The 12,020-nt window shown below is 45.0% G+C and overlaps 1 protein-coding gene across 1 annotated transcript in view; it reads left to right on the top strand.

Moving 5' to 3' along the window:
* The first annotated feature begins 3,535 nt into the window (after positions 1–3,535).
* ADAM19 (ADAM metallopeptidase domain 19) overlaps positions 3,536–12,020 on the top strand; it is a 30,532-nt gene continuing 22,047 nt past the window's right edge. The window contains exons 1-3 of the mRNA XM_051631551.1: positions 3,536–3,598; positions 3,717–3,899; positions 6,377–6,447. Of these exons, the coding sequence (XP_051487511.1) occupies positions 3,536–3,598; positions 3,717–3,899; positions 6,377–6,447 (317 nt within the window). The remainder of the gene's footprint in view (positions 3,599–3,716; positions 3,900–6,376; positions 6,448–12,020) is intronic.

Here is a 12,020-nt window from a genome sequence, read left to right as displayed (position 1 = left end):
TTCTCCAGGGAAAACCAAAGTCTCTGAAGAATATCCAAAGCTTTTAAGAGAAAATCTGTGCTGAACCCAAAGATTAATGTTATTCAGCATTTTTTTGGCCAATATTTGTTATTTCTGTAACTTTTTTTTTCTTCTACCCTGTTGTTTTGCTGTTGTTTTATTTGAATAAACTCACTTGAACAATGTATCCCCAGTGCTTCATTTTAAGCCATGGACATTGAACTGAATATGGGCAAGTAAATTGTAATTCATGTAACTCACAGACATACTGTGCAGGTAAACACCAGACACCTGGAATGATGAGATGCAGTCACTTTTTCAATTTGTGCTACTAATACTAGTGTATGTACATGTCTGTGGGAGTCTTTATATTATGTAAATCAAACTACCAGAGAAATATGGGAAGAGCTGAAAGCCACAGATGGAAGAGGTTCATCCATCCTGGGCTGACAGACAATGCTAAAGAATGATTCAGAGGAATCTAGGGTGACATCTCAAATAGGACATCCTGTATTTTATGGGTTATCCCACTAGATCTGTTGGATCTTGAGCTTTCTGTTGAACATGAGGCTTAGGCTCATGCTTTTCTGCTTCTGTGAGCTCATAACTCCATTTTCCAAGTCTGAGATCAAAACCTCTCATTTGAGAACTACTGCATTTTATAGTAAAAGAGCACAAAAGCTTGAGTAAATCCTGTCTACCCTACAGATTGGAACTGTGTTGTGAAAAACCCCTTGCTCCCAGCTGCATCTGCAATGCAGATCAATCATGAAGAGAAAAGTCTTATAAATAGTAGAAAATGCCTGTTTGTTTCTAAATTACTTTCTCACTGAAAGCTGATCTGACCTGCAGGAATGCATGTGGGCAAGTGTATTAATTCCTGCACAAGCATGTTTCAGAGCATAAAACAGCTGTTTGTGGGATTATTCTCTAGATTTAACTTTCCTCTTCTCCCATTTTCTTTTTATACACTATGTAGTAGGATACAAGACATATTGCAGTGCACCAGTTGCTTGCCATGTACAATACAAATTTACTTCCTCCCATCTGAGCATGTCCAGCAGTGATTGAAGGGAAAACACAATATTGTACTCTGAGTGGAAATGTGTCCTGTTTAATATCTCAAAAGCCAGAAGAAGAGAAGACTGAGAGTTAACACATCCTGGATGTATCAACATGAAACAAAATACAGTTGTGAGCCACTGCTTGGACCCACCCTTGCTCTGGGTGCTGCATGGGGGCTGCAGCTCATAGGTATGTCCATCCCTTGATCACAGTGGATGCAGTAGATAAGGAAACAGAACAGAGACTTCCAAATTCCCAGCTGATACTTTTAATCAGGGAGTTGGGATCCTGGAGGAAATGAGTCTGAGTCTGTGTAATTCCTAGATAATGGAAAGCCTGACCTTGCTTTGTGAATCAGGCAAATGTCCCATTGACTCCAGTAATAGCTTTTTGAGGAGATGGGTACAGGCAGGATCTGACTCACTCTGTGCCAGAGGCAGGCAGCCCTACAGCTTCTGGGCACTGTTAATTTGGCTGGGATACCCTGGATCTTCCCATGCAACAATGTCTCAGCAACGTGATATATCATATATATATATATATATATAACAACTGCACAGTCTGTGGTTATATTTTTATAGAGGGGCTTTCTGGTGGTTATAAATTAAGATAGCAAATCTCATATTACCAAGATCCAAAGATAAAAATATCACTGTACAACAAATGTAAATATTGCATGTATTTCATTTTTATGATCCTTGAATGCAGACAAAAATCACACACAGATAGTTTTTGGCCAAAGTATTTTAACAAGCTTAAAAGAAGGCTCCTTTTATTACATTTTGTGTTATTTTAAATTTTTTTATCTGATTTTCTTTTAGAGAAACATATGGAATAGTCCTTATGAAGATTTGTTGTAGTGGGAAGATTTTTTATAATCTTTCAGTGCAAGTATGCATATTCCTCATCAAAGTTTTTTTTTTTTTTCCTTTGGGCAGACAGAAATTTTATGCAGGGATGAAAGCAGAATAGCATAGTTTGTGTCTAAATTCGGCTTGCATTTTTATTTATTTATAATAAAGGCATCAACAATAGTGCCACTGTTTTCTTCTATGTTACAGACAGCTATAAATAAATGGGAGAATTCACAAAAAATTCAAGGTTTCCCTTCTAGAGAACCATATGATTAGAAAGGAGGTTTAATCTAGACCTCAGGTTTTTGCTCTGAGAAAACATGATTTAGTTGTGTGATGAAAATCTGTGACTTTCCTGTGGGCCAGCTAAAATGTCACTTATAGCCTGCTCATCCTGATGATTCCCTCTAGGTGTCCCCAAGATGTCTTAGTTTTCTTCTGCCAGCGTGACATCAGGAGTAAACCAACCTTCACAGGACCACAAAGGTTCAGTGCATGAAGTGCTGGGGACCTGTGTGAAGGTTACAAAGCAAAATGACAACTGCAAATGGAAACAAGTCGCATTTCCTTTGGGCACAGTGGCAGTAGTCAGGAAAGACCTTCAGTAAAAGAGAGCTCAGTGGTTTCAAAAGCATAAATAAACCTCTGGACAAGAGACAAAACCTTTACTGTTCTCTTGCAAACCTTTATTCTAAATGGAGTATTAATTTCCTGTCAGCCTGATTTACCAGTACGCTCTGAAATGTAGCCAGGTGCAAATTCTCCCCATTTCTTAAGCTGGTTTCCTGGTGGTTCACCCTACACAGGCACTTTCAGTACAGAGATGAATGGGAAGACTTGTGTGGATAACGGGGGTCGATGGCTGCCTGCAGAGCAGCACTGAGAGGTGATGCCTTTCCTTGCCACTCTGAGCCAACCTCATAAAGATACACGTCAGTCCAGCCTTGCAGCCTCGCTCCTGTGGCTGCAGTGGAGCTGCCCGGGGGTCACAGCAGAAGTTCACTGACACAAGGGAAGGCAGCTGCTCCTCATGGGCTTAGTGTGTCCCAGGAGCATCTACAGCACCATGGAACATAAGTGTTTGCAGCTGGTAACTTCAGCATGGCCCCACCAACTTGGACTCTCAGGAGCAGAGGGATTTAGGATGCCTCTGGAAACATGGGTTAATCATGAATTGTTTGATTGTTTAGACATAAATATAATAAACAAACAAAGAAATAAGTAAACTATTAAAGCCATAGCACAGCTCCTACAGGAACCTCTTGACAATAATTTGGCTGCTGTCCTCCTCCAGGTCTCTCCTCGGGGCTGGCTTTTGGGGCACAATGGATTTCCGTGCTGGCACCAGAGCTAAGGCGGGGCGGGGAGGGAGAGTTTTGCAGGGGGAGTCACAGAGAGATGCTCAGGCTCCCCCCTGCCCCTTGGGGGACGTGAGGACAACCCAGCCCAGCTCCAGGGCAGAGCCGCTTTTGCTCCCGGGGTGGAGGAAGCAGAGGAGGAGAAACCCCCAGGCAGGGGGCTGCAGGGCGGATTCTGGGCGCTGGTGGGAGGAGAAAGCAGCGCCGGGAGGCTTTATAAGGGCGGCGGCGGCGGAACAGAGCCTCCTGCCAGGAGCCATGAGGGGCTGGGGGCTGCTCTGCGGCATCGCCCTCTCGCTGCTGCTGCCCCGTGAGTGCGGGGTGCCCGGCCCGGGGGGTGCGCAGCCCCCCGCCTTACCCACTGCCGCTGGCTGCCTGAGCCCCGAGGGAGGGAGGGGGGTTTCATTGGGGGTATCTTCCCGTTTCTCCCAAAAACTAGGGCCGAGCTCTCCCCTCCCGCCCCGGCTTCGTGCCCCTGAGCGGCGGGGGCGCGGCCGGGCCCGGGGTGCTGAGCGGTTCCTCTCGTGTCTCCCCAGCCGCAGGGGTCTCGGCGGGCGCGGAGCCGCAGCCCGAGCTGGTGGTGCCGCGCTGGGCAGCCCCGGCCAGCCCCGGCAGCCAGAAGGTAGGTCGCGCCCAGCGCTTTCTTCTGTTGTGTTTTCAAACCGCTGTATCGTTTCCAGGGAGAGGAGCGATGTCGCGGTTAGCACAGGACCTTGCGATGGGCGTTTTGTGTTTTAGCGGAGCTCCGTGATGAGCCAGAAAACCCGTCTGCACCGCGGGGAGCTGCTGCAGCTCCTCCGGATCCAGGGAAAGGCTGGAAGAGCTGCCTGGCACCCGGCGGGCACTGAGCGTGGGGCTGCTCCTGGCGACCCCCATTCACCCTGTGCAAGGCTTGTGGTGGTCTGGCCTCTGTCGTGCTCTGAAGCCTGGCTCAAGCCCACCTGGCCTGGGTGGCTGTGGAAGGGCAGCGAGGCGATACAACCAGGGGCATGTAGGGACCATCCGCTTTAGGAGATGAACCCCAGCTTGAGGATGCTTCGCTGAGAAAAGCCAACCAGCAGCCCAGGTGTGTCTAACGGTGTCTTGGACACCGTGTGTATGGATGCAGACCTCCCCCCTCCCCTCACACGGGTGGGTGCGGTGGTGGCTCCGTTGCCTGCAGCCCTGCTGAGAACCGCGGGGCTGCCAGACTTCCCAGCCTTTGCATCGCCACAAGCAAGAAGTTATCAGTTGCGTAATCGGATGAAAGAGGAAAATCTAGATGATGCTATTTAAGTTATGAATCAGAAAAAGGGAAGCCACAGCATTGTACTACAGAAAAATCATGCCATGTCCCCACCCGTGGTCTTATTCTGGGGTTTAATCCTTTCCATATGATGAGATTTCCAAAACTTTTTATTGTGTCATATTGTAAAAAGAAAAAAAAAAGCTACAATGACTCTCTCATTATTTTAATACTCTTTAAAGTGGTGCTTCCTGGATGTTTTGGTTCTCTTTATTGTTCATAGAGCTACAAATACATCTGGACAGCATTTACCCATATACAAATTTGCTGGGTCTCATGGGTCATACTTGGTTTGTTTCAGACAAGTTCCTGTTGGCTCTAACACCAGAGTTAGCAAAGTTTATGTACAGCTGGGATATTTCAGTTACACAGCATTTGGTGGACTCTGAAATAGTGGGATTATTGAGGAGGAGAAGCATTATTAGTAATAATACTTCTTGCACAGCCTTTGTGAAAAGACTAATGATGATGGAGACCCTCAGGCCCTCCCAGTTATGGGCAAGACAACCTCCATTGCCTACATGTTAGCAAAACAGCAGACCTACCCTGAGATGCACTGAGCAACTGTGAGTCAGTAAACTAAACTCAGCTGCTTGGAATTAGCTGTTGTTGTATATACTAAATGTATTAACTTGTTTTGCTGCATGGACCTGGTGCAATGTCCTGGGAACTAAAAGGATGAACAAAACCCAGACTATGAGCAAGAAGCTGCTGAAAAAAGTTTGTAACTGAGCTTAGAATTTATGAGATGGCTAGTGAGTATCTCTGGGCTGACAGATCTTTCATCAGAACATCCTTTTCAGTCAGTCTGGGTTTATTTTGCCTTCAATTGATCTGTTCTGCAAAATCCCCTGAAACACTGAATTAGGAAATACTACAAGTTCAGAATCTCACTAGTTGTTGTTGTTATTATTATTATTGTTGTTATTATTATTATTTGCTCTTCCAGCTGAATAGAGACGTCTCTTCTTATCAAATGGGTTATTTTTCTTTTAAGGAGTTTATTCGTCTCTTTCCTTTATGTGAAAGCACTCAGACTCGGAAATCCCCAACTGACAGTCAGTAGTGGTCTTGCTCTGAAAACTGGAAACCTCCAGAGGTCCTCATAGTTGGTCCTCTGGAAAGCATATTCTATGCTTTCAGTCTCTTGCTGTTATGGTTTCCAGTCCCTTGGCAGCCTGGGACTAACACAAGACCAGCTAGGAGATACTGTCTGAACAATGTCTAGAACTTAAAGACATCTAAGGGACCCTGTTGTATGCCTTTTATTGGCATTTTCTGTGAAAATCTCTGAAAGAGGTGTGACTCCTTCTGTCCTGTAATAGACTCCTAAAAATGTCTTTTTCTGCTGTGACAACAAAGGAAGCTTTGGTTAACTACCTCGTATATTTGACTTCTAAAGCTCTGGGGCTGGTTGGGATGTCATGTGATGTGGTCCCGAGTGTAATGTACAGGAGAAGGGGGTGCAGCACACCCCTCCCACCCAAGGGCTCCAGCACCAGGATTTATTGCCTTGTCTGAGCCCATTATTCCTCCTGAGACATCAGAGTCACTAGCTCAGATACAGCTTCCCATCCATGGGTCTGTACTGCTTCCTGGCTTTGCCTGCCTGTGCTGGGGGGTGTGCAGCAGCATGCCTGGAGCTGGGAGCCACCATGGCCTCTCCCTTCCCTTCTCTGGCACTCCAGGTCTGAAGGTGGGAGGAAGATGAGTGATTTAAAGTCAGCTGCAATTTCCAGGGAAACAGTTCATGTTTCTGGATATGTTCATAATGATGATCTATGAGTAACAGGAGCTGTCTCTCTTGCATGCAGCATCCCTTCCGAGCTGAAGTTACAGTGAAGGCAGAAGGCCAGGAGCTCACATTGGAATTGGAGAAAAATGGGTAAGTGTGCTTGTACTTTGCATTGTGGTCTCACTAAAGTAACTAATAAGGATTACAGTGAAGTCAACAGGAAACCTCCCCTGATTTCAACAGGGTTTGGATAAAGACAGGATGAGGAAGTCCTTCTCTGGATTTCAAGGTTATTCCAGGTCTGATTCCCCCCTGATGTTAATCAGCCAGTGCTAACTGTAACAGCTTTGTCAGCAAAAAGCAGAATGTGACCTGGCTCTCAGTGTGTGAACTTATTTTTGCATCATAATTTTTACTACATTAACTAGAAAATGTTGCTGATATGAAGTGCACTATTTACCAAATGGCCTGATGCTTTAGCGTCTGTGTGACTCTAATGAGGATTTCATTTGCTGTGATCCAAAGAGGTCCTGCTCCATTTCCTAGGAGAAATGATCTGACAGTTCCAATTCCATTAGTGCCCTTCATGCTAAAGTAGACTGAAAAAAATGTTTTTGCATTAACTGCAATTCAATCTCCTCTCAGGCATGATACAGCAATGCTGTGTGATACCATAGGGTGTGATGTCTAATGAATTCAGCAGTAGCTGCAGGAGATTGAGCTAGGTAAAGGGAATGTGGTCTGGAGGCTGCTGCAGGGGCTCTCTGCCCTTTGAGTGTGTTAGTTTCCAGTGGTGGAACAGCAGATGGAGATTTAGCTGCAAGAAGCTTGTCTTTGCTAAGCAGTCCACTTTCACTGTTGGCCTTTTATTTATTTTTAAAAGGGTCTTAAGATTTATCTTAAGAAACACAACCAAATATTTGTCCACTAGAATCAGCAGGAATAATAACCTTGGAATAATTACCCTGGTCATATTTTAAATATATTGTGCAGACATCCCAACCACAAAGCTTGGGGGCTTATCTTGCTTTCCTCCTGCAAGAGTGAATGAAGTGTCAGAAGATCTTACTAGTTCTTATGGCAGTGCATAAACCTAAATGATATTCAGGGCATTTGGGAGGAAAACCAGATTTATGTATTTATTTATTTATTGGCATGCTCAGCAGTGAAAAACCTGAAATTTGATGGCTGGTGGCAAGTACATCCTTTGAGGTGTTTCTATAATTGGCCACATAAGCCACTGGGAGCTTCAGTGCTGCAAAAGCTGGACACGTTTCCCAGTCCTGTTTAGAACTAAACAGAAAGAGCTATAAATTCTGTGTATTTTGGCACCTCTCAGCTGGAAAAATAGAGGAGTGGTAGAAAAGACCAGGCACCACAAGCACTACTAACTCAGTCCTGTCTAAATCAGGAGAATTAGCTGTTGCTGACAGCACTGGTCAGCCATACTCGTCTCTGAGCTGAACCTGGAAACAACCTTATTGCTGCTGCTGCAGGTTTTCTTCCTGGTGGAAGGACTGATGGGTCTTGCATATTCTTCAATCACTATGCAAAGGTGAATTTGGCACAGCAGAATCTGGCAAGAGCAAGGATCCTTGCTGAATAAATCCATTTGTCCTCCAAAAAGGATGACGTAACCTCCAGGTGCCTTGCGGGAGCTGTGCCATGCTATTTCCAGTGCAGCCAAACTCTTTGCTGGTGTTAGTAAACACAATTATAATAATAGAAGGTTTCTATTGTGTTTATTTCCTGAAATGCATTTTCATTCATTGAGATATATACACACAGGCTTAAGCATTCACACACACTTCCACTGCGGGATGGATTGTCTTACCAGGGCTGATGAAATATAGCTAGTAGTTTGGAGTAGTTTTTATTTTTATTTTCTGTAGAAATTGCAAGTGGTTCTTAGATAAGTGTTTCACATGGGAGTCTTGCCAGGACTCGGGTCCTTATTCAAGAAAGGTGACGGTAAAATCCCAAACTGGAAGTCTGAACTTGATTAGATGAAAGACTCTGGGGAGCCACCGCTTTTCTGAGACTTGTGAAGGTGCAGGAGTAGTTTAGAGACACTCAAAAGAGAAATGATGAAGCAAACAAAACCATGAATTCTCAGGGAGCCCTGTGGCTGCTGTGGCTATTAGCACCTGTGGGCCACTCCTAAGTGAAGGCAAACCACTGCTCTTAGTCAAAGCATGCAGCAAGGCAGAGTCCAGCCTGGCTCCTCATGTTCTCAGCCTGGGCTGCTCCCCAGCATCCAGGAGCTCACCACTGCTATTGCTTATCTTACAGGGGAACCTGAGGTTCTCTCTGAGGTTTATGGTGTATTGAAATATCAGGGAGTTCTCTGAAGGGTTTGTTGGGCACCTAGAGAGCAGGAGAGAAGGTGAAATCCAAATGGGAAGTGTCCCTTCAAAGCTCTCTGAAATGCGGCTGCTCCTGGTTTGGGGTTCATGTGAAAGTGTGTGTAACAGAACTGCAACTTTAAGGAAAGTACTTGGGGCTTTTAAAATTAAAATAAACCCCAGAGTTCTGGGTCATTTGATCCAGGATAGAGGTGTCTCGGGGAACTAGCTTAGCTGCTGAGGTTGGTGCTTTGCTCCTGCTCTGTCCCTGGGCTCAGCAGAGGGGTGTGGACACACCCAAACGGGATGTTGGGCTCCCATTTTACTCTCATATCCACATCCCAGTTCCCCACCACTCAACAGGAAATGAAGGGCATAATGTGGGTCTAGTTGGGATATGATTTACCCAGCGGTTTCCAAAGCTAGAAAGGAGATATACCAAGCTAGTGAAACTGCTGTAAGTGATACTCTCAGTGGATTAGGCAACCTCATTATACATTCACCCCCCTCCTTATGGAGCTACAAAGCTGATTAAAATGTGTGCTTGTTTTGAAAGGGGGGTGGAAAGAGTAATAATCTGTATGGCTTTGGTAGGCATGCAGTAACTTTAAAAGAAATGTGCTGTTTTCAATATGTGGAAGAAATGTTCACACCAAGCCTGTGATTTCATATGCCATGAGAAGGACATTGTGTTCATCCACAGTGGGTGAAACACAAATTATTGCACATATTTCTTCAGAACTGCACACAACTCTATTTTGTAATAAGCACAGCACATATCTGAGTCTGGGCTTCGTATATCTACATATACAATTATTGCATTGGCAGTCAACATAATATTGCATTATTTCCTGTTCAGGAGTTTGATAGAAGGGGGAACCACACTAGTTCCAAGCAGAGTTCACAACACTAGTTAACATTTCTGAATAACAACTAAGCTGTATCCACCAAATGGCTCAGGCTTGTTTTAAATTACTCAAAACCATGTCCTGCAGCTGCAGAATTGGAAAGCTCAAAGCTGCACAAACAACAAATATATGGAGAGATGCCTATAAAGCAGCTTTAGATTTGGCTGGATCTTTGGAACAGAAGAATCTGAGTTTCAAACCTTGGATGAAAAGTGACTTTTTAAAATGACATTTTGTTAATAAAAAGCAGCTTTGAGCCAAGCAGGGAGGGGATGCTGAGATGCTCTGAATGTGTGTGGCAGTGCTGCCTGCTGTGAGCCTTTTCTTTCCAGTGAAAAGGAAAGCTCATTTGCACAGCAGAAACCTGCATGGAATCTGCCTTCTCACCTGAGTACAGGAAAAGTATGGACAAGACTTTCCTCCTGCTTTCTCTTTGTGTCTGTCATGGGGAGAGCTGACTTGGGAAAGGCCCTCTGAGCTGCGTTGGGCAGTGGAGGCTTCACCAGGGATTGTCCCTGTTTGTGGGTGAATCCCAGAAAATGTGGGGTAGAGCTGTGTTTTACCTGTGTTTTGGCAGCTGCCTGCCCAAAGCAGCTGTGGTGTGGGGCACTTGGTGGCAAAGCCTCAGTGGAGATGTGCAGAAGCTGGCTGAGGACACTGCAGAGAAAGTCCAAAGCTCATCTGGTGTGACCTCGGGAGAAATGCAGAGTTATTTTTAGGCAACAGGATAGGCAGCAGTATCATTTCCAGTCTCTTCTGGCCCCACCTGGGTAGGCAACAAGCACTCCAGCCCAGATTGATGCTCTCAGCAGTGTGATAAGGGATGTGTGTCACCTGGACTTCACCTTTTCCTGCTCCTGTGCATTTCCAGGGCCTCTTCTACCAATTGTGTGAGGAAGAGGAGAGGATGCTGCCCATGGCTGAGCAGGAAGGATATATGGAGATTATTCCACTGATTATTCCACACCATCAGTGTCTAAAAGGCTTCCTGTGTGAAGAGGGGGAAAAGGTTATGTAAAGGAGGGAAATTGGGTTTATTCTGCTCTACTGTGTCTTGGAGTCATCAGAAAAACAGGGTTGGGACCTGGAAAACCATAGATACTTTTCATCCTCCTCTTTCCCTCGGGATATTCAGTGATTTCTCTGTGTGGGGCAGGCAGGAAGAGACGAGGAAATGGAGCCCTTGAAATGTTTTGCTTCTTGATTCATTATCAGTCAGTTTTCAATTTATTTTGTTTCCTTTTTCCTCTCCAGGCAACTTTTATAATTCTCATTGGTAAGCCAAGGGGCTATGTGACAAATTTTGCTTGGGTCTTGTGCATGATTTACACAGTGGATGTCACAGGTGATGCAGATGGTAAAAGAGGATGGAGAGTCTTTAACATGTGACATTTTCCCAGGCATTACAGATAGATAGTTCAGTTCCACCTCAATAGCTGGGAAACCACTTTTTACTTCCAAACTGCTTCTCCACGCAGTAAACATGATCTCAAATGTATCAACAAAGGCTCTCAAGGAGGGGAAGTTTAAGAGCTCCAGGCTTTGCCTGGATGAAATTTGTCAAGAAAAAAAAAATATTTCTTGGAGTTTATGAAGTGCCAGGTTTTGGCTGGAGGATTCCAGAGAGGAGACATCTCCAGTTTCCCACTAGTGGTAGATATGAAAAGCAGGCCTGCCTGCTCGTGTTGTCATGGGTAATGTGTTGGTGGTGTTCAAGATGGGTTTCCTTAATAAATTCTGACTTGAGGGAACATGTAAGTGACTGGGAGGTAAGGGGTCAAATTCCTCTTCTTACCCTGCTTGGATCCTGTTGAGAGGCAAGGGAGTGGGACCACAAACTCTACATGGAAATCTGACATCTAAACTTTCTTGGGAGAGTCAATTCCCTCCACCCCCAGATGCTGGCAGCCTGACTGGACAGATTTATTGGGATTTGAGGAAAGGGACAGGGAAAGAGATGTGAGAGATTGCAGGCTTCACTCTTCTTGGTCCCATGACTGAAAAATTAAGAGTCTATGTTTCTCACAAGAGCTTCATGGACCATTTAGCTTTTGGTTTTTGGAGAAAATAAAAAATGTCTGTCTCCTAGATACTCACAATTGTTTTTAATTGGCAGCTGTTCATGCAGACTAGCCCCTCTGTAAAATGAACCCAAACAAAGTTGCTTATGGGACCAAATAATAAAAAAATCTTTCTTGCTCCAATTAGCAAGAGCACTGGGGCCTTCCCAGTGCCCATGGGTGATCTCTGGATGATGGAGCTCAGCACGTTCATGGTGGTCCCCTGAGACAGAGGGCTCTGAGCCCCTCAGAGACTTACGCTAACAAGTGATATTTCACAGGCCGGAGAAAACTGCTCCCGTTTATCAGGAAAATAGGGGTGACATTCTCCAGAGCATCTGGGAAAAGTGCACTCCCTCAGATGAACATGATGATGTAAGAAAAGCTCCAGCTTTTCTTCTGCTGTTTTT

The sequence above is a fragment of the Apus apus genome, chromosome 13 (assembly GCF_020740795.1).
Source record: "Apus apus isolate bApuApu2 chromosome 13, bApuApu2.pri.cur, whole genome shotgun sequence".
In the NCBI taxonomy this organism is placed as follows: Eukaryota; Metazoa; Chordata; class Aves; order Apodiformes; family Apodidae; genus Apus; species Apus apus.
The sequence above is the reverse complement of the archived record's forward strand: the minus strand, read 5'-3'. Positions and strand labels throughout refer to the sequence as shown.